Source organism: Chanodichthys erythropterus, chromosome 12 (genome assembly GCF_024489055.1).
Source record: "Chanodichthys erythropterus isolate Z2021 chromosome 12, ASM2448905v1, whole genome shotgun sequence".
Taxonomy (NCBI): domain Eukaryota; kingdom Metazoa; phylum Chordata; class Actinopteri; order Cypriniformes; family Xenocyprididae; genus Chanodichthys; species Chanodichthys erythropterus.
In genome coordinates this window covers 34929691-34952568 of record NC_090232.1, presented here as the reverse complement: position 1 = coordinate 34952568, position 22878 = coordinate 34929691, and the positions used below count along the sequence as shown (strand labels likewise).

Below are 22878 nucleotides of genomic sequence, written 5' to 3'. Positions count from 1 at the left end.
TCCCTTATCAGCACTGCCAGCTGCAATGCACTCTCCATGTAATCTGCAATGCAGCGGATTATGAAGACCTTTCCCACCCCTGCCTGGCCCATCATTCGTTCTCTCTCTCTCCATTTCTCTCCTCATCCCTCCATCCCTTCCTATTTTGTACTGTGCCAGAACATTCATGCAGTGCGATTAAAGTCGGTCACAAGGCAAAATGAGGATGTCAAATAACATGGCAAAAGAAACAAAGGGCACGAAAGAACATGCAGTGAGAGAGAAAACAGACAACAGATGCAAGATTCGAGAGCATCAGGATTAGTGCGCTCAGAAAATCCTGGAAATACCGTTTCTGGCTGAGGGAACAGGTCTTACTGATCTCAAAACATGACGTGACTGTTTTTAACATCACTACCCATCACCTCTTGTTTAAGCAACTCCGCCCCCCCTCTTGGGATATTCTGAAAACGGGGATCGTATGTCGCAAAGTTTATGTAATAATCTGAGGACAGAAACCAAGAGTGAGTGATAAAGAGGGAGGGGGAGAGACAGAGGGAGGGACAGAGATGACAAGAAAGAGTTGGAGCAGTGAGAATTAGAGAAATACAAATGATGGGAGCAAAACCATCTAAAAGAAGCAGTATGAAGAAGGTAAGATATCTGTTTTTAAATTAACTTTTAAAAAGGATGTAGATGTAGTCTGTAGATTACTGTTTTTTGGAAGTTGTAGTTTAGTGAGACTGATTTATAAAAATTATTATTCATGCTTATTTGGCCTTTGGCATAAAGTGTGTGCGATAAATAAGCTATTTTTAATCAACTGTGTTAATTCAGCAATACTTAGTGTACAAACTTAAAGGGATAGTTCACCGAACTTAAACGTTTGGGGTTGGTAAGATTTTTTTTAATGTTTTTGATATAAATCTCTTATGCTCACCAAGGCTGCATTTATTTAATAAAAATACAGAAAAAATATTTTTATAATTTAAGACAACCGTTGTCTATTTTAATTTATTTTAACATTAACATATTTATGTGATGGCAAAGCTGAATTTTCAGCAACAATTACTCTCGCATTCAGTGTCACATGATCCTTCAGAAATAATTTTGCTGATTTAGTGCTCAGTAAATATTTCTTATTATATATTATCAATGTTGAAATGATTGTGGTACTTAATATTTTTGTGGAAGCCTTGATACTTTTTTTCAAGATTTCTCTCACTTTCACTTTTTTTCAACTTCTCTTGTTTAAAAATAGATTAATAATAATTCATAATATTATTTTTAATAATAATTCTGAATGTCTTTATTTTCGTCATTGTGATTAATTTAATGCATCCTTCCTGAATAAAAGTATTAATTCCTTAAAAAAAAACTAAAAATTTTAAACGATAGTATGAAGTGATAAATTGAAAATATTCAGTCAATATTTACTCACAATTCATGTTGTTCCAAATATGAATTTCTTTCATCCTTGCATATTTATAGCAGAATGTCCAAGCTGCACTATTACAAAGATGACCATGGCTTTCAATCTAGATTTTTAAGATTTCAAGTAAATACATTAGAATTCAAATAACTTAAAATTACTTTTTCTCTCATCACAAAGCAATCACGTGACTTTAGAAGGCTTGGAATATAGAGCACACTTCATATTGTCCATCCCTGGTCCCCATCCACTTTAATTACAGTACATGGAAGAGAACAGGTCGAACATTCTGCTAAACTTCTTTTCTGTTCCACAGAAGAAAGACGAAAGAAGCATTTTTCGGAGAACTATCCCTTTAACTTATTCTTTGGTGGGGGAGTGGGGGACTTAATGTAATTTATAGTATAGACATCAGCAGGATGCTGCAAGAACTTGTCAGAATGTGAATTTTTGTTTGGTGCATAATGAAATGGTTCCTTGGAAAGGGGAGCCAGCCCCTGGAAGGCAGCGGGCTGCCATTGGCAACCGCCATGTTAGGAGCCATCGGTGATGTGGCAGCGGAGGATGAGGATGATGAAGAGTTAGGGGAAGGTCAGCAGTTTGAGGAGCCGTTAAGTGCACTGGTTCAGAACTGTACCATGCTACACAACATTGTGGGCCCCGCCTGCATCTTCCTGCGACAGAGCTTCGCTCAGGCTCAACTCGTATGTACACACGCTTATAAACACACCTTTCTTAAACAATGCATAATGAGGAGAAAATCAGAGACAGAATTCCATCAAGGAATCATATAATTATTGTTTGTCTTTTCCATCTTCAGTCAAATCCATTTCTCCCCATTACTTCCATAATGACCCATCATATCACATTCCTGATTAGAGGAATTTCCATGTTTTACAGCGGATGTACCGAATGACATGATGTTTCGGGACATGCGTATGAGCGACTGAAAACATGAATTTTTTCAAATGGCTAAGAGAGAGTTAGTAACTTTGTTTCATATCCATGTGGTCCTTTGCAGGTGTCTGAATGATATCACATCCTGTCACATGATATTGAACGCATGACTTGATCCAAAATGGTTCCTCTATATTGGTTACTTCAAATGACATCACTGAAATTCTTTTTCCCGGACATTCTTTCTCATATCAAAGCAACGACTTCTACACAATTTACACAATACCATTTTGCATTGTTGATATATATATACACACTCTATATTGCCAAAAGTTTTGGGACACCTGCCTTTACGTGCACGTGAACTTTAATGATATCCCATTCTCCGTAGGGTTTAATATGGAGTTGGTCCACCCTTTGCAGCTATAACAGCCTCAACTCTTCTGGGAAGGCTTTCCACAAGGTTTAGGAGTGTGTTTATTGGAATTTTTGACCATTCTTCTAGAAGAGCATTTGTGAGGTCAGGCAGTGATGTTGGACGAGAAGGCCTGGCTCACAGTCTCCGCTCTAATTCATCCCAAAGGTGTTCTATCGGGTTGAAGTAAGGAGTCTGCGCAGGCCAATCAAGTTCCTCCACACCAAACTCGCTCATCCATGTCTTTATGAAACTTGCTTTGTGCGCTGGTGTGCTGTCATGTTGGAACAGGAAGGGGCCATCCCCAAACTGTTCCCACAAAGTTGGGAGCATGAAATTGTCCAAAATGCCCCTTTCTGTGATTTTACGTGGCCTACCACTTCGTGGCTGAGTTGCTGTTGTTCCCAATTGCTTCCACTTTGTGATGATACCTCTAACAGTTGACCGTGGAATATTTAGTAGTGAGGAAATTTCATAAATGGACTTACTGCACAGGTGGCAACCTATCACAGTACCGCACTTGAATTCACTGAGCTCCTGAGAGCGACCCATTCTTTCACAAATGTTTGTAGAAGCAGTCTGCATGCCTAGGTGCTTGATTTTATACACCTGTGGCCATGGAAGTGATTGGAACACCCGAATTCAATGATTTGGAGGGGTGTCCCAATATTTTTGACAATATAGTGTATATACCTGAATGTGAAAACCAGTAAAGTAGAAAAAGAAATAGGTAGTTTTGAAGATGGCAATTTAGATCCTGTACCCTACAGTATTGATTAATGGGACTGAGACACTGTAATATCCTTCTGCTGTCGATATGTATATATATATATATTCCATTAGCATAATGTTCTTTTTTACTTATGGGGGAATCTTGGTATAACGTCTTATGTCTTTGTTGGACCAGAAAACGACTATTATTATGCATGTCTTTGCAAAGAGAGGTCAAATTTAGATTTTTCACCTACCAATGGCAGTTGGTTCTATCGGATCCTTATGTTAGTCTGGTGGATGATGTGGATAAAAATACAAAAACACTTGGAGAAAAAGAACAACTGCATTGTTTCATAGTAGCTTAATGTTTCGTATCAATGTCTACAGCTGTCTGATAATCCCAGAATCCTTTTTGTGTGGATAGAAACTCTGGGCAGGGTGTAAGCTGCAGAAATTGCTACAAAGACAAAACTGATGGAAAATTTCCCTGAAATTGTTTTTGACAGATTTATTTATTTAGCTTAAGCCTTTTTTTCCCAAATAATATCACTAAGTAATATCACTATGTATTCTAAAGTCTTATCTGATTATAGTAGGCTGAGGATGTGCGACACTCAGTGAGGCTCTAGGGTGTGTGTTGAACAGGCTATGTAAAAACTATATATTGTATGTATGTTCAAATGACTGAGTGCATACCTGATTTTCACAAAATACAATATGTGAACTCCATTTGATGCCTGGCAACCTGGACTCTTGTAATCTGTTCACCATAGTGACCTTATCCTACTGCTGCTTTCATCATGCTTGCCAATTCATGGTAGTAATCAGCCTAAATACTCCCCAGCTGTGTGAATATGTTCTGGCTGGCCACTGCCAAAACACAGGCTCAGTCAATCAGATCAAAATCTAAATCACTCTACCATTTGTTATTATCTTACTTATGTAATGTGTAAATGTTGATTCAGATGAGATTTCATCGCTCTGCTTGTTCTTTTTTTAGGCTGATAATGTTTTAATGACTGAGTTTCTACATTTCCACAAACATGAATATCTGACGACACGCAATCCCATGTGTTTGTTTTTCTATCCTTGGATAACTTTATAACACTCAATATTATCAAGGGGTGATTAACAAACTGCACAAAATGAACCTTATTTATGCTAAGAAAAATATTAATTAGGAATATTTAGTTAAAATCTTAGAAGAACATTATATTAAATACATATTAATTATACATTTTCATATTGTGGTGAATGAGGGAGGCATATGTGACTGTATAGGTAAAACAGTGGCTAAGCCCAAAATGGGCTTTATACCTGCAGGGTTTTGTGGACTTTTTCAAGAAGAACATTTCAAAACAGTCATTCAGGATCAGATTAATCATTCCCAGGAAAGGAGAAGAGAAGATACTACATTAATATTATGTGTGAAGCTCATTTTATATGCAGGCGCTCCCTTTGTTTTTACTTGTGATTTTACCGGTAATCAGAGACTAATGCTCCATTCATTCACCCGCGTGTTCATGCAACGGTGTGCAGATGGTTGCCCTCGGCAACAATGACAGGTGTGCGCGAGGCTCGCTGGTACAATGTACTTTGAGTGACAGTTCAACAAGCACAGTCCAATGCATTTGTGTCCAATGTATTTGTGATGTGGATCCATAACATTGGATGAATAAATAATTGTGTGTGAGTGTGTGTGTTTATGTATATATGTGCCTGTCTACGTAATTATGTGTTTGTCCTAATAGTTTGTCTCTGCATGTCTCTTTGAAATCTGTACTCACTACAGGACAGAGATCTACGGCCAGAGGAAATTGAAGGTACAGAAATATCCAACATCACTGATACGCTTTATTTCATTAAGAGCGATAAACCCACCCACCAACCAAAGTAATACGATTCCTTCACTTCGTGACTTCTCTCCCTCTTTCCACATGGATTCTTACCATTACCTCTCTCTGTTTGTGTATAAAAATCTACCTTCAGTCTCCTCTAAATCCCTTGGTAAGATAAATTTAAAGGAATAATTCACTCAAATAAGGGAAATCATTTATTCACGCTCATGTCTTTCCAGGCCTTTTCTTTGTCCTGTGGAACACAAAAGGAGAAATTCAAAGAATGTTCCACACACATTTGCACATAAAAAAAAAAAAAAAAAAAGCAAGGTTTTTTACTGTCTTGAAAACAGCTGTGATTTAAATTTAATTTTTAGCCGAACTGATTACATTTCAGTCTGCTCTTACACCTTATAAAACTTATGGACCGCTGAGCCTGACAGACTCTTAGGTTTCATTTTCTCCTTTTGTGTTCTATGGAAGAAAAACATTGGCTACTGCTTTGCAATTGCATAAGTGTATAAGTAGTTTTGGATGAACTATTCCTTCAACAAACGATTGCCGTACCTTTATCCTTCAGAATCCTCTTACTGCCAGATTACATATTAATGTCAACAAAAAGTGAGGAAGATTCTCTCTCTCTCTCTCTCTCTCTCTCTCAACCTTTCTTTGCCTCCAGAGCTGAAAGAAGCCTTTAGAGAGTTTGACAAAGATAAGGACGGCTTCATCACCTGTAAGGATCTGGGCGAATGCATGAGGACGATGGGCTACATGCCCACAGAGATGGAGCTGATTGAACTCAGTCAGCAAATCTGTGAGTGGCAAACTTACTGTGTACTTAATTATCAAGAACAGACTCAGAGGAGCATAAATATCTGAACCACTCATATGGGCTCTATTCATGATACTTCTTACATGATTGTGTGTTTGTTCACTAGGTGGCGGTAGAGTGGACTTCGAGGACTTTGTAGACCTGATGGGCCCAAAGATGTTGGCTGAGACTGCAGACATGATTGGAGTGAAAGAACTGAGAGATGCTTTTAGAGAGGTTGGAGTTCCATACTTTTGAAAACAATAACTGTATTTACATATACCTTTATAATAACAGCATTAAAGTTCAGCATTAAAAAACAGTCTAAAAAAAAAAAAAAAAGTGTTTTTTTTTTTCCCCACTAAAAGTGGTTCTTGGCTCATAATCATAGGAGAACCACCCTATCTACAGTGGGTACGGAAAGTATTCAGGCCCCCTTAAATTTTTCACTCTTTGTTATATTGCAGCCATTTGCTAAAATCATTTGTTAATTTTTTTCCTCATTAATGTACACACAGCACCCCATATTGACAGAAAAACACAGAATTGTTGACATTTTTGCAGATTTATTAAAAAAGAAAAACTGAAATATCACATGGTCCTAACTATTCAGACCCTTTGCTCAGTATTTAGTAGAAGCACCCTTTTGATCTAATAAAGCTATGAGTCTTTTTGGGAAAGATGCAACAAGTTTTTCACACCTGGATTTGGGGATCCTCTGCCATTCCTTCTTGCAGACCCTCTCCAGTTCTGTCAGGTTGGATGGTAAACATTGGTGGACAGCCATTTTTAGGTCTCTCCAGGGATGCTCAATTGGGTTTAAGTCAGGGCTCTGGCTGGGCCATTCAAGAACAGTCACAGAGTTGTTGTGAAGCCACTCCTCCGTTATTTTAGCTGTGTGCTTAGGGTCATTATCTTGTTGGGAGGTAAACCTTTGGCCCAGTCTGAGGTCCTGAGCACTCTGGAGAAGGTTTTCGTCCAGGATATCCCTGTACTTGGCCGCATTCATCTTTCCCTCGATTGCAACCAGTCGTTCTGTCCCTGCAGCTGAAAAACACCCCCACAGCATGATGCTGCCACCACCATGCTTCACTGTTGGGACTGTATTGGACAGGTGATGAGCAGTGCCTGGTTTTCTCCACACATACCGCTAAGAATTAAGGCCAAAATGTTCTATCTTGGTCTCATCAGACCAGAGAATCTTATTTTTCACCATCTTGGCAAACTCCATGCAGGCTTTTATGTGTCTTGCAATGAGGAGAGGCTTCCGTCGGGCCACTCAGCCATAAAGCCCCGACTGGTGGAGGGCTGCAGTGATGGCTGACTTTCTAAAACTTTCTCCCATCTCCCAACTGCATCTCTGGAGCTCAGCCACAGTGATCTTTGTGTTCTTCTTTACCTCTCTCACCAAGGCTCTTCTCCCCCGATAGCTCAGTTTGGCCGGACGGCCAGCTCTAGGAAGGGTTCTGGTCATCCCAAACGTCTTCCATTTAAGGATTATGGAGGCCACTGTGCTCTTAGGAACCTTAAGTGCAGCAAAACATTTTTTGTAACCTTGGCCAGATCTGTGCCTTGCCACAATTCTGTCTCTGAGCTCTTCGGGCAGTTCCTTTGACCTCATGATTCTCATTTGCTCTGACATGCACTGTGAGCTGTAAGGTCTTATATAGACAGGTGTGTGGCTTTCCTAATCAAGTCCAATCAGTATAATCAAACACAGCTGGACTCAAATGAAGGTGTAGAACCATCTCAAGGATGATCAGAAGAAATGGACAGCACCTGAGTTAAATGTATGAGTGTCACAGCAAAGGGTCTGAATACTTAGGACCATGCGATATTTCAGTTTTTTTCTTTTTTAATAAATCTGCAAAAATGTCAACAATTCTGTGTTTTTCTGTCAATATGGGGTGCTGTGTGTACATTAATGAGGAAAAAAAATGAACTTAAATGATTTTAGCAAATAGCTGCAATATAACAAAGAGTGAAAGATTTAAGGGGGTCTGAATACTTTCCGTACCCACTGTATAAAGGTGCTCTACAGAACCTTTGTCAAATGGTGCTATGTAGAACCCATAAGAGATGCCATATCGCATTTTATTTCTTCAACAAAAATGGTGCTAAACAACACCAACGGTGGTTCTTTGGCTCATAAAGAACCTTTTAAAGGGGCTTAACAGGTTCTTTGTATGGCAGTAGTGCTACAGTAGTGTGAAAAAGTTTTTGCCCCCTTCCTGATTTTTTATTTTTTTGCATGTTTGTCACACTTTAATGTTTCAGATCATCAAACAAATTTAAATATTAATCAAAGATAACACCAGTTAACACAACATGCAGTTTTTAAATGAAGTTTTTTATTATGAAGGGAAAACAAAATCCAAACCCACATGGCCCTGTGTGAAAAAGTGCTTCATTTAAAAACTGCATTTTGTGTTATCTTTGATTAATATTTAAATTTGTTTGATGATCTGAAACATTAAAGTGTGACAAACATGCAAAAAAAAATAAAAAATCAGGAAAGGGGCAAACACTTTTTCACACCACTGTATAAAGCACCTTATCCACCCCAAAGAACCAGTGAAGACCCAAGATTTGGTGCTATACTGCACTTAAACTTTAACTATGATTACGAGCCAAAGAACCACTTTTAGTACAATATATCACCATTTAAAAAAAAAAAAAAAAAAAATATATATATATATATATATATATATATATATATATATATATATATATATATATATATATATATATATATATATATATTAATTTAACTGTTTTATATTTTAAATCGTAAGTAATTGCTCTGATGGCAAAGCAGAATTTTCAGTTACTGATCCTTCAGAAATCATTCTTTCTTATTATTAAAAATGTTGAAAACAGTTGTGATGCTTAATATTTTGGTGGAAATTGTAATAATTTTTTCATGATTCTTTGATGAATAAAAAGTTTAAGAAAAAAAAACAGCCTTTATTTAAGAATAACATTATAAATGTATTTCCTGTCCTTTTTTATTACTTTAATGCATACTAATGCTATTCACGTCCAGGTGTAGACATAGACTTTAAAATCTATAGCAGAAAATCACTAAAAAGCACCATAGTAGTCAATGATTTGTTTAGCCTACTGTATTCCCAAGTCTTCTGAAGTCACACAATTTTCTGTAAACTAATCTTTTAATTGATCTCTTTGTCTCAGTTTGATTCCAATGGTGATGGTCAGATCAGTCTGGCTGAACTGAGGGAAGCCATGAAGAAACTGATGGGAGAGCAGCTCAACCACAGAGAGATTGATGAGATCCTCAGGGATGTTGACCTCAATGGAGACGGGCTGGTTGACTTTGAAGGTTAGAACTGGAATTGTTATTATTATTATTATTATTTCTGTTTAGTACATGTTTTATGGATGGCACTGCATGCATTATTTTTAAATGAGAAAACACATTTCCCCTGATCTTATGATATAAAAAAGCACTTTTCATAAGTTTTCATAAAAAAACTTATGAAAAGTCCCCCCCCCAACAAAGTCCCTTTAAGACAAGTCATTTCACTCGGCGGCCATCTTTGAAACGCCTCTCGGGCATCCTGGGCATCATGCAGCTCCTATCCCTTTGAATGGATAGAATTCTCCAAAACTGTTCACCAACCTTACGATTACATTTCATATTTGAAATCACCAATGAAATCTGACAATAGCTGTCTTATAAATGTTTTATCCAAACGCTCGAATCATGACAAAAAAACTCTATTTTTTAGGCTGGATCAAACTAATGCGCATGCACAGACCTAAATGCGCGTCTCTTCTGCCATGTTTCAGAGGCGCGCGTCTGACTGTTTCTATAGAAACCGGTGCTTCTAACGGCTGCTGCAGTGACGCAATGACTTTACCAGTCGGTGATTGGCTCTTATTTAGAAGGCGGGACTTATTCCGCCATATTGCGCGTTACACTTTTTCCCATTCAAAACAATACGAGTGACACGTCTTGTATTATTTATTCTATAGTCTTTGCTTGCACATAATGTATAAAATAAAGTTTTGGTTTGTTTGTTTTGCATGGACAAACTAACTGTTTTTCACCTTACCCTCCACAGAGTTTGTCCGAATGATGTCTCGCTAACATGACAAAGGGAGAGAACAATCAGTTTGCCAACTCCTAATGTGGAAAGTGAAATACTATGCGTCTCCTTTAATTAAACACCTTATGTAATTAAACCATACTCTTTCTCCATATAGAGAACTTTATTTCACAGATTGGCTTGTTTTTATGATAAAAAAGAAAGGAAAAACTTAGTTCCAACCAACTAACCATGACCTAAAGTCAAATTATACAAAAGACCACAACAAATTAACTCATTTTTTAAAGAAGTTTCATCATCTGTTCAGAGTTGTAAGGGTAAAGACCATAGTCTGTAGCACACATTTTCTATAAAAGCATGCTATAAAAATTTTAACTACTGAAAATTGTATATGAGATGTATATGGTCATTGTGGACTGACAATGCAAAGGCAGATATAAATCAGTATTATGTGTGTTTTAGTAGGTAAACCACTGGCTAATGGGTCTAGAGTTCCTGTATGATGCTTTTAGGACTGTGTTAATGCAGGATTTTAGCATGCAAAACTGGATATCATAAAACTCTGGAAGTGTCTAGAATTATTGGACACAAATACCTGAAGATCCCTAGTAAAAACCTGTTTCTGACACCCATGTGATCTCTCTTTGCATATGTTTGTGTTTAAACCAATGTTTTTTTCTAACTATCTGTTCTTGCCAACAACACTATAAAAAAGTTAAATATTTTTATTGTTATTTTCTGTATTCATAAAGATTGTAAATATTCAATAACTAATACAATTAAATGGAATTCATTTAAATCTCTGACTGTTAACTCTTATTTCTGAACATTTGAATCTCTAAAATGGTGGTAAAAAGTTGAGAATATACAATCACAATGCTTATTACTATTCCCTTTGTCATTTACAAAAAGCTAAGGCCAGGACAGAGCTGCATAATCAAGTACTTCTGCAGATGAAGTTATTTAAATTAATACATTGATATTTCCTGTATCGAGGCTTCTAGAATGCTCTGTGAATTCTCTCTCTGTTTTGCCAGTTCTCTGCAGTGACGAAACACATAGACAGGATGAATGAAGGCCATTAGAGTCAGGAAGGTCAGGATGATGTTCACCTACAGAAATACAATATAATTTACTCAGTTAAAGTGGTGAAAAAGCAAGTTAATGATTATGTCCAGTGTTCACAGGAAGAATTCATACTATTTTAATATTTAAGCAAATGCTGCTGGAAATTGTTATGGGGATCTTTTGTATGGATTTCACATTTGATGTGAAGAACTCACTTTTTATATGCTTTTTTGGTATGTGAGTATTTAACCACATAATCTATTCACAGGTATTGTATGGAAGCCCATTTCTGACATGAAAAAAAAAAAAATAATAATCATGCTTTTGACATGAAGTCATAATTAATTACAAGATACCTAAAAAATTATGAGATACACTGAAAAAATATTGGTGTATAAACTATTTTAACTTAGAAATTGCTAGTAAATTTCACAAACTGCAAGTATAACACATTGAATTAAACGTAAAAATTAGAAAAACTGAAATGGTATTTTCTTGTAAAATGTACTTCAATAATCAATAATCATTATTTACAATTTTGAAAAATAATTTATGACAGCATACCAAGTCATAATTATGAAATAAAAAGTAGAAATTGAGATTAGCCATAATTCCAACATAAACAAAATCATAATTATGGCAGAAATTACTTTTTATGTCATGATTATGACTTTGTATGTCATAATTATGATTTACCAAAGCAATATTTTTAGCAGAAATTGGCTTCCATAGGCATCAACATCTAGTAGCCCCAAAAAGTATTTCAAACCTTAAATGGACACACTTATATTTATGAATTTCATTACATTAGACAACAAAATATCTGCAATCTGCAAAGAAATTATGCTAGACCTTTTCTCAAAACTAAGTTCACATCAACGGGCATGTTCCACTAAGATTTGTGAACCAGAAAGTGTGACAATACTTTTTGTCTTCAACAGTATCTCAGTATATTGTTTTACCATTTAAAACCTCTATTTGTGAAATGTTTTACTTGTGCTATACATTTATGTCACCTAATGACACTTGTTTTTATTTTTTCAGTGCAAGTGTCCAGATACTTTTGGGGCTGCTGTATGTATATGAGCTCTTTTCAAGTTGACATTGTGGAAATGAGAGATTTACATAGAAGGGGTCTCCTCCGAGAACTTTGTTGAGGGCGAAGCAGGGATACTGCAGCAATGACACCACAGCTGATAGAGACATCACTAGCCCATACAGCTTTCCAAAATGGCAGGCTGGAAACCTGTAGGAATTCAGATTCATTGCACTTAGTCTGCCAGTCTAGCAACAATCGAGATATTTATATATAACCTATTTACTTACGCTATGCTGAGGAATGCAGCATTTCCTCCATACAGAAAGGAGCGATTAAGGACCTGAAGGATGAATGTCATGTATTGGAGAGGGAGGAACGGAATGCTTGCACAGATGGAGAACAAGAGGCACTGCAGAGAGGTGAGGAGGAGAGACAGAACGGATGAGTGCATATCTGCTTCCCATTCAGACATGCCTGCAAAAAGATGTGGGAAGGGTGGGAATGAGAAAGAAAAATGGATCTCGGGTAAACGTTGTTAGAAGTCAAATCTTCACATTTCTCTGCCAACTAACCTGAACCTAGGGGTTTTCTTTTGTGTCTGTCCATTAGCAGGCCATTCCAGGGAGCACAGAGAACTCCACAGAGCTGGGTGAAAGCAAACGCATTGGTGTACTCGCTCACTGAGAAATAGAGATAAAGAAATCATAGTCATAACCTATAAGTTCTGCACCTATCACAGTAAGGCTTTTGAAAACTATCCTACCAGGTGTGTTACCATTCAAAATTGTATTTACAACCGAACGAAATCCAATTAAATTCTTGAATCTGAACTGGTGTATCAAAGAAGATGCAGAATTTTAATTAGATTTTGCCATTTAAGTAGAATTAAAATTAAATTAAATTAATTAAAACTGTTGTAAGTATAGATTTTAATGATACATTTCTTTTTTTCAGTAAAAAAGTGCCCATTAAAATGATCACACACAGCATATGGGATATTTCCAGAAATATTCATTGTTTGAAATGTCACTGACTGAAATTTGTATTTAAATTATATATATTACATTTTTTAACCAATTTAATATATACAGTATATCACAGTTTCCACAAAAACATTAAGCAGCAGTTTTCAACATTGATAATAACAAGAAATGTTTCTTGATCATAATGATTTTTGAAGTGTCATGTGACACTGAAGACTGAAGTAATAATGCTGAAAATTCAGCTTTACCATTAAAGGTGCCCTAGAACTTTTTTTAAAAAGATGTAATATAAGTCTAAGGTGTCTCCTGAATGTGTCTGTGAAGTTTCAGCTCAAAATACCCCATAGATTTTTTTTTTATTCATTTTTTTAACTGCCTATTTCGGGGCATCATTATAAATGAGCCGATTCAGGGCTACTGGCCCTTTAATTCTCATGCTCCACACCCACGGAGCTCGCGCTTACCTTGAACAGTGCATAAACAAAGTTTACAGGGCTAATATAACCCTCAAATGGATCTTTACAAAGTGTTCGTCATGCATGCGGCATGCATGTGTCGGATCATGTGAGTATACTGTTATATTGTTTACATTTGATTCTGAATGGATTTGAGGCTGTGCTCCATTTCTAACGGCTAAATGCTACACTGTTGGAGAGATTTATAATGAAGTTGTGTTTATGAATTATACAGACTGCAAGTGTTTAATAATGAAAATAGCGACAGCTCTTGTCTCTGTGAATACAGTAAGAAACGATGGTAACTTTAACCACATTTAACACTACATTAGCAACATGCTAATGAAACAATTAGAAAGACAATTTACAAATATCACTAAAAATATCATGTAATCATGGATCATGTCAGTTATTATTGCTCCATCTGCCATTTTTCGCTGTTGTCCTTGCTTGCTTACCTAGTCTGATGATTCACCTGTGCAGATCCAGACGTTAATACTGGCTGCCCTTGTGTAATGCCGAAATCATGGGCTGGCATATGCAAATATTGGGGCGTACACCCCGACTGTTACGTAACAGTTGGTGTTATGTTGAGGTTCGCCTGTTTTTCGGAGGTCTTTTAAACAAATGAGATTTATACAAGAAGGAGGAAACAATGGAGTTTGAGACTCACTGTATGTCTTTCCCATGTACTGAACTCTTGTTATTTAACTATGCCAAGATAAATTCAATTTTTCATTCGAGGGCACCTTTAAAGGATTATACAGTTATTTTAAATCGTAATAATATTTCACAATAATACTTTACTGTATTTTTGAACACATAAATAAGCAGCCTTTGTGAATATAAGAGACTTCTTTCAAAAATATTAAACATTTGAATGATTCCAAACTTTTGACCATTAGTGTATATACACAGATATTTAAAATGTATAAATATTTAATATATTAAAATATGATAGTTTATGGGCCATGGTGCAAAATCTATTTGTTTACCAATGACTGGGTCTTGGTTGGCCAGTCTGTTCAGCATTGGATTCAGAGTTCCAATGAAGAAATAATGGCGAAGCTGCATGACTGACAGCCATATGAGGTGCCACAGGAAGAGCCAAGAAAGAACACAGCTCTTAAAACTGTCTATAGGGGGAAAAAAAGAATATACTTAATTTCAGTCAGAAATCTTGTTCCACTCATTTTCTACCAAAGTAAGATCTATGGTGGCCAAGCGGCACCTTTCTCAGAGTTGTCTGTTAGCTGTAGTGAGTCAGTCTCCAGTGGCTCATCATCTACACCTCTGCCTCTGTCTGAACTCGGGTCTTGGTTTGCCTCGCACTGCTCAACGTTGTAGCTAGTTGATTTAGCACAGCTCATCCTGTAAATAAGGATTTGCATTTGAGTTATTATGGATTAAGATTAAGAGTATGAATTATGTACTATAAACTCTTAAAATAAAGCTTCTTTACTGGCATCAGTGGTTCCATGAATAAACTTTAACATCCATGGAACCTTTCTTTTGCACAAAAGGTTCTTTATAGTGAAAAGTTTCTTTAGATTATTAAAATGTTCTTCACACTAAGAAAAAATGGTTCTTTTAAGAACTGACCACTGAAAGGTTCTTTGGGGAACCAATTATGGTCGTTCTATGTCATTAATGTGAAAACCCTCTTTTGGAATCTTTATTTTTTAGAGTGTACATACACACTAAGTCTATTTTTATATCCTAAATATAGAGTGTATATATATACACACACACTATGTTTATTTTATCTACAATATAGTATCAAATTTATTTTACATATTGATTACATATAATTTTTTTTTTTTGTGCAAATAATATAAAAGTTTCATATAAACCGGATTTTGCTTATTGCTTACAGTTTGGGGTCAGTAATATTTCTAATGATTGTGAAAGACTATTATTCTCACCAAAATACAGTAAAAACAGTAATAGTGTGAAATATTGTGAAATATTACAAAAATGTGATTTATGTCAGTGATGGCAAAGCTGAAATTTCAGCATCATTACTCCAGTCTTCAGTGTTACATGATCCTTTAGAATCATTCTAATATGCTGATCTGCTGTTTAAGAAACATTATTATTATCAATGTTGAAAACAGTTGTGCTTCTTAATATAATTTTGATGAAAGTTAACAAGTCATACCATGAATAGAATGGCATATTATTTAAAATAAAAATCTTCTGTAACAATGTAAACGTCACTTTTGATATAATGCATCTTTGCTAAATAAAATAATTAATTTTACTGACTCCAAACCTTAATATATATTCCACTTAATATTTCACTCACCCATATTTGTAGCCCTCTGGGATGGGATAAGGAATGTGTGATTTTGGCATAAGGAAGAGAGTCCGAAGGAGATGAATAAGATTACAGGCCGAGAGGAAGAGGAATGAGGAGTGAAGAGAGACGCCTTTCTCATAAAGCACCTTCAGAAATGGTTATACAATGTTACAAAACATAGGACTAATGTATGTGTGTGTGTGTGTGTGTGTGTGTGTGTGTGTGTGTGTGTGTGTGTGTGTGTGTGTGTGTGTGTGTGTGTGTGTGTGTGTGTGTGTGTGTGTGCTTCTTACCTTAATGATAAGAAAGATAACTGATGAAGAGTCAAAGGCCCCATTATAAACTGTAATAATAGTTGATCTATGAGTGCCAAAGAGGTTCCCCACCTGTAATATAAGCAATTAAGCATACCCTTAATGTATTACATGTCTGAAATATTATCATTCATGAACATACCTGAATATTTGTCATCAGAAATAAAATACCCCCCACAGCTATGAAGGACAGAGCAGGAAAAAGCAAAAAAGAGAGAGCTGTTTGAGGAAAAAAAAAGAAAATTAATCATACCAAATAGACACATGTCATGTGTGATTATTAGTTAACTTTTTTCAGTCGGGTCTTTACCTTTACTGGACAATGCCACAATAAACGTGCCGGTGGTATAAAGAAATCTAAAAGAACAATGATCATACAGTTAACACTGGTATAAAAAAGGTACACAATTTCATTTAAAATGGTTTGCTTAACTTAAAATTTGGAACACAGCTTGCTTAGCAATTTTGAGTCCAAATTTTGTAGTATATACACTACATTGCCAAAAGTTTTGGGACGCCTGCCTTTACTTGCACATAAACATTAATGACATCCCATTCTTAATCTGTAGGGTTTAATATGGCGTTGGCACACCCTTTGCAGAGCTACAACAGCCTCAACTCTTCTGCGAAGGTTTTACACAATTTTTATTGGAGTGTTTATGGGAATTTTTGACCCTTCTTCTAGAATTGCATTTGTGAGGTCAGGCAGTGATGTTGGCGAGAAGGCCTGGCTCACAGTCTCCGCTCTAATTCATCCCAAAGGTGTTCTATCGGGTTGAGGTCAGGACTCTGTGCAGGCCAGTCAAGTTCCTCCACACCAAACTCGCTCATCCATGTCTTTATGGACCTTGCTTTGTGCACTGGTGCGCAGTCATGTTGGAACAGGAAGGGGCCATCCCCAAATTGTTCCCACAAAGTTGGAAGCATGAAATTGTCCAAAATATCTTGGAAAACTGAAGCATTAAGAGTTCCTTTCACTGGAATTAAGGGTCCAAGCCCAACCACTGAAAAACAACCCCACACCATAATCCCCCTCCACCAAACTTTACACTTGGCACAATGCAGTCAGGCAAGTACCATTCTCCTGGCAACCACCAAACCCAGACTCATCCATCAGATTGCCCGACAGAGAAGCGTGCTTTGTCACTCCAGAAAACACATCTCCACTGCTCTAGAGTCCAGTGGCGACGTGCTTTACATAGTGATGGCCGATTTCAAAACACTGCTTCATGAATCTTTTGTTTCGAATCAGTGATTCGGAGCGTGTATCAAACTGCTAAAGTCACGTGATTTTAGTAAACGAGGCTTCATCACGTCATCACTGTTTCGAAACAGTTCGAAATTTCAATGGTTCACCGATAGAGGGCGATGATAAAGTGAGCCCATGAATCATGCAGATACACTGAGAACTATTGAACAAGTGTCTAAGGCCTTACCCTATGGTTTTACCTGATCTCTGATCAGTTTTATACATTTGTAGATGTTTTAATTATACATTAGAATAATTAAAATGAATAATGGTAGTTATTAATCTCTTATTGGCCTGTTTAGCTTGAGCCATGGAACAAAGAAACAAGCCTTTAAAACTGATAAAAGGACACATATTATACAGACACTCTATATTTAATCTTATTAGATGATTAGTTAATTCCATTTCATTGATTTTACTTTCAATAAAACTTTTGCAATACATTTGTTAATGCATGTTTGGCCTGAGTTTTGTTGCATTTCCACTGTTCTGACCACTAGGGGTCACCGTGGAGACGGGTGTCAGATTGTTTCGAAGCCTCGAATCATTACGGCACATTTGCTTCAACTGTTTCAGTGTTTCACGAAGCCTCGATCTGCCCATCACTAGCTTTACACCACTGCATCCGACGCTTTGCATTGTACTTGGTGATGTAAGGCTTGGATGCAGCTGCTCGGCCATGGAAACCCATTCCATGAAGCTCTCTACACACTGTTCTTGAGCTAATCTGAAGGCCACACGAGGTTTGGAGGTCTGTAACTATTGACTCTGCAGAAAGTTGGCGACTTCTGCGCACTGTGAGTCTCAGCATGCGCTGACACCGCTCTGTGATTTTACGTGGCCTACCACTTCGTGGCTGAGTTGCTGTTGTTCCCAATTGCTTCCACTTTGTTATGATACCTCTAACAGTTGACTGTGGAATAGTTAGTAGAGAGGAAATTTCATGAATAAACTTATTGCACAGGTGGCAACCTATCACAGTACCGCACTTGAATTCACTGAGCTCCTGAGAGCGACCCATTCTTTCACAAATGTTTCTAGAAGCAGTCTGCTTGCCTAGGTGCTTGATTTTATACACCTGTGTCCATGGAAGTGATTGGAACACCCAAATTCAGTGATTTGGAGGGGTGTCCCAATACTTTTGGCAATATAGTGTATAATTTTTTGTATAATATATAAAAAAGGTCTTGTTCAGTAAATTTGCGTTACAGTAAACTTAAACTTCTATAAATTTTTTACACTATCATTTTTGAAGTGCTCTCAATTTTGCAATGATCTGCTGAGTTTAAAAAGAGACCAACCTGTATTCCAAAGCTTTCATGAATTTAAGTTCGGATCTATGCCAAAAAGGTGTGATATTTAACCCCCTTAACCCCTTTTATTGTTCAGATATTATTGTGGTGATTTAGTGTTTCCCTTTTTATAGGTTTTGTAGAGAACAAGTGGCAACTAACATTACACAACAGCTTACAAATATTTCTGGCAGTCTCAACAAATTTTACTTAGGGGCTGTTTTTTAATGGCTGCAATGCACAAAGCCCTGTTTTTGGAGTCCAGTCAAACGCCCACGATGATTTCAACTATCTGCTTAAAGCACACCCCACTCACAATCAGATAAACTTCTTGCCTCTGCTGCAGAGAGACACAGCATTTCTGTTAATTCTTGCCTGATCTCTTATTTACATGCTTCAAGAGACTAACTCACATTGCCAAAAATCGCGTTGCCATCGTGCCAAAGTGGTCGTAGACAAATCCATTGGGCAGAGTAAGAAAGTTGTTCATGAACGAGGCCACGGTAAAGACCAAAGAGAAATTCTCATCTTGCAGACTGCAATCTAAAGAGAAAAACAGATAAGCAGGTAAACACAGACCAAAAATGAAAAGCATAAAATGAAGTGAACCATCTAATACATTAAAAGCCACCGTTGTAAATGACCTCACCTGAGCCAAGTTCTCCACTAGCATCTGTCACATTTATGCATAGATCGCTGAAGTAGCCATCTGTCTTGAGGACAAACACGAGAGATGCCCAGCCAAACACCACTCCAGCAAAACACAAGCACTCCAGCAGTCCTGTAGCCAGAGTCAGCTTGTACCTCACCCCCGTCCCAGATGATCCCTTGCATCCCAGCATCCTCTGCGTCCAAACCGTCAGGTTCAGGAACACTTGTATAGGAAAGTACACTGTATATGCTTGCCAATATATCTATTTAGCTTAATTTTAATCTTGAATGCTTTGTCCTTTTTCACTAAACTAATCGTTAATCCATTTCTCTTGTTTGTGTGTTACAGCTTTGTCAAATTTGACCAGAAACACACCATGCAAGCCAATATATGGTGGTGGAGAATGGAGATAAAGCTTGAACACGTGTTTGAACTAAATTTAAGTTGTGCATGCTCTTCTCAAGAGACGGAGCTATAGATCTGCTGTTGAACACAACTTGACAACTTTTAAGGAGTATGCATAAAGATTCACTACAGGGAGGAATTTATTATGATTAATGCTAGCTATCTGTGTGATCCCATTCATGCATGTTTGTCCTCATCATCTCTGTATGCTACTATCCTTTGAGTTTGTATGCCTATCCCTTAAATTCTCACCCTCTTTAAAAGTGCATATGTCTGAAGTTTATGAAATACTGCAAGAAGAGACAGACAAAGCAATGTTTAAGTTAAATTTTACAGGTACTATTCCATGTAATCAATATAAAGAATTCACATATCTAATATCTAGTTTTATCTACCAATACCACACATCTCTAAAATTCTAATTGGTCAGCACTGAGTGGCAACCAAATATTTTTATATAGGCTAATGACCCCTAAACTGGACATTTATCTGTGCTACTTTCATATCACTTTGGTCTTTTGGGCATTGCAAATTACAGTCTGTAACTAGCACCATATTATGGTCACGAGACATATTCTCATAGGTAATTTAACTATGGCTAGCATTAAATATTAATAGATGGCTAGAGGCTCGGTAATTCCCAATCAAAACAATAACACAAGAATGTGAATGGATGCAAAGTTTACAAATTATCTTGAATTTCAGAATAATACAATAATAATAATAAATTAAAAGTGTAATTGGCTATTGTTTGTATGTCATTTCATGTTTTATGTTTTAAGAAATATATATAAAAAAAGAAAGAAATAGACCCATGTAATTTTAAATTAGGAATAGACATTTCATATGTTGTGATGTATATTCGAGTGAAACAGCTTTTCAAAGAAAAAATATGTAGGGCGGGACTTGAGTTTGTCCATTGTGAATTTATTGGATGGTTGTGGTTTGCTATAGAGTACCTCAGGGATGACGCGTTTTTGTAAGCAAAACCCGGAAGCGAGTTAGCATTTTAGGGCTTCTGGTTCCAATGCCGTAAAGTCTATGGTTTTTTTTGAATGGGTTTTTGGTAAATCGCCTGAAATAAGGTCTGTGGTTAACAAAGCCTCTAAATACTTTCACGTTTTGATCTATGACATAAAACACACCAGTTATTACCCGCTTGTGATTTTTTAAACCTTTACTGTGTCTTAAAAACGGCGGTTGCTAACAAATTGCTAAAAGGGACTACTTCCTCAGCATTTCTCATGAAAAAGTGGTTAAGTATTCATACACAGCGCAGATCATAATCAGTGAGCATGTTTTTAAATAAAGTTGTTTTCTAAATAAAGTTTGAGGAAGCTTGGTGGTGACGACGTTGATCCGCGACCATGGTGTGCTGTAGTCCGTTTATAGCCTACTGTTAGCCTTTTATATCTGACGACTTTATTTAGGCTTCAAAATCTATAAATGTTGTGTTAACTTGTAAAGATTATCTTGATAGACAAAACGTGTAAGTGTCATAACCCTTTGTTAAACACAGAGCTTATTTTCTGCGATTTTCCAAAAGTCTATGGGAAAAATGAATAGGCTTTCAACCGAGGGAACCCGTGTGCCGCTAACTTCCGGGTTGGCCTACAAAAACACGTCATCCCTGAGGTACTCTATTGCTGTGACCTCATGTGAGTGACAGTTTGTCCCGCCCTCACACCAGTAAACACGTCATCAGTAAGGGCTGTAACACGGAGTTGAAATGTTGTTGCCCAGAGAGAAAGACAAATGTGTAAGGAAAAGATGCATGTGAGGCGAGAGCTGGCGTATTTTCCCCGGGTTTAATAAAATGGCGTAGACATCGTGACACTCGTCCGCATACATGGGGATTGAGTGAGAGAAAATTATACAAATAAACATTCAACTAAGGTCACGAATAGAAAAAGGAAAATAAAAGAGAAAAGAGTACAAAGTCGGTAGAGCGGTTATCTCTTCTGCTGCCCTTTCACATTCTCTACACACATGCGCAGTTCTTATTCTACCTCGAATTACAGTGAATGCTCAAGTGACCGTTACAGGGCACATTAATTTCTTTTTCAATTATTTAATTTTAAAAGATGTGCACAGATAAATCATTTATAATAATATTTGATTTCATGGTGACTCAAATCATCTCATGCTAACCTTTAGCCAGATAGCAAAGAGACCCTTATGCAAACGGAGGTATTTGATCACCCCGATAATCACCGGCTGGCTGTACACTATCCCTTACATAATTGAGATTTAACAGTTAAGATATGCTGCTGCAGTGTCTAGTTTTCTTGAAATGTGACATTAGGGTAAAACTGAAGTTGATCACCGATGGCACACATGCGCGCGCTCTGTGTGGACAGTTGACTAATCCAGATTACCATGTCTGCGCGCTCTAATCTCTCTAACAAGAACAACAGTTTTCCTAGTCCACCGTTTTTTCGGATAATGTAAAACATATAACAGATGCAGGCGATATCCGGTATAATCATAAAATAGCATCACATTAAATTAAAACCATCTAAAATGAAATTAATTCTGTTGACTTTCCAGTCCAGTCGTGAGCAGTAGCCTAATACACAAAGTATGGGCATCAGTTAAGTAATTAAAATTAAAATGTAAATAATAGTTTCTCCATACAAAGTGACATCTACTCACAACGGTCTTCTGCCTCATTGATGTGAAGGACGGAATTGCTGAAGCGCTGTAAATTCCCGTTTCGATCTGAACAACAGTTTTTAACCTGTGCACGTTTGTGCGCGTTCATGAGCCTGACAATTTAGGGTAATCACAAGTGGACAAGAACGTTTAGCACAAACTAATATTACAGATTACAGATTTTTTTAGCAAAAAATATATTATATACAGGCTTGTATATACTGTATTTTGTACCTTTTTTCAGTGCAGAGTGTCAGATGTGTAAGGGAAAGAAGAGCATGTGAAAGCAAGGATATGACCAGGTA

At 36.9% G+C, this 22878-nt stretch overlaps 2 protein-coding genes across 3 annotated transcripts; one reads left to right on the top strand and one right to left on the bottom strand.

Moving 5' to 3' along the window:
* The first annotated feature begins 591 nt into the window (after nt 1-591).
* Nucleotides 592-10406, top strand: cabp2a (calcium binding protein 2a). The gene is made up of 7 exons (XM_067403332.1): nt 592-633; nt 1897-2115; nt 5230-5260; nt 5955-6089; nt 6214-6323; nt 9282-9429; nt 10175-10406. Exons 1-7 carry the CDS (start codon nt 592-594, stop codon nt 10198-10200), a joined length of 711 nt encoding a protein of 236 aa, XP_067259433.1. The 3' UTR covers nt 10201-10406.
* A 561-nt stretch (nt 10407-10967) lies between these two features.
* slc43a3a (solute carrier family 43 member 3a) lies at nt 10968-22878 on the bottom strand. 2 transcript variants are annotated; one of them, XM_067403331.1, is made up of 13 exons: nt 22808-22878; nt 19511-20208; nt 19275-19404; nt 16631-16677; nt 16463-16539; nt 16300-16392; nt 16013-16152; nt 14936-15075; nt 14700-14840; nt 12839-12946; nt 12554-12740; nt 12353-12473; nt 10968-11271 (listed from the first exon to the last, which is right to left on the bottom strand). In XM_067403331.1, exons 2-13 carry the CDS (start codon nt 19701-19703, stop codon nt 11128-11130), a joined length of 1521 nt encoding a protein of 506 aa, XP_067259432.1. In that variant the 5' UTR covers nt 19704-20208; nt 22808-22878; the 3' UTR covers nt 10968-11127. The 2 variants fall into 2 exon arrangements, with proteins under 2 accessions (XP_067259432.1, XP_067259430.1); XM_067403329.1 differs by lacking the exon at nt 22808-22878 and adding an exon at nt 22574-22678.

Coding starts and splice junctions, on each gene's coding strand:
- slc43a3a (XM_067403331.1), bottom strand. CDS start 19,703: ATGCTGGGATGCAAGGGATCATCTGGGACGGGGGTGAGGTACAAGCTG. Junction 16,153..16,299: donor TTATCTTTCTTATCATTAAG/GTAAGAAGCACA, acceptor CCATTTCTGAAG/GTGCTTTATGAGAAAGGCGT. Junction 15,076..16,012: donor CCAGAGGGCTACAAATATGG/GTGAGTGAAATA, acceptor CCTTATTTACAG/GATGAGCTGTGCTAAATCAA.
- cabp2a (XM_067403332.1), top strand. CDS start 592: ATGATGGGAGCAAAACCATCTAAAAGAAGCAGTATGAAGAAG. Junction 5,261..5,954: donor ACGGCCAGAGGAAATTGAAG/GTACAGAAATAT, acceptor CTTTGCCTCCAG/AGCTGAAAGAAGCCTTTAGA. Junction 9,430..10,174: donor CGGGCTGGTTGACTTTGAAG/GTTAGAACTGGA, acceptor TACCCTCCACAG/AGTTTGTCCGAATGATGTCT.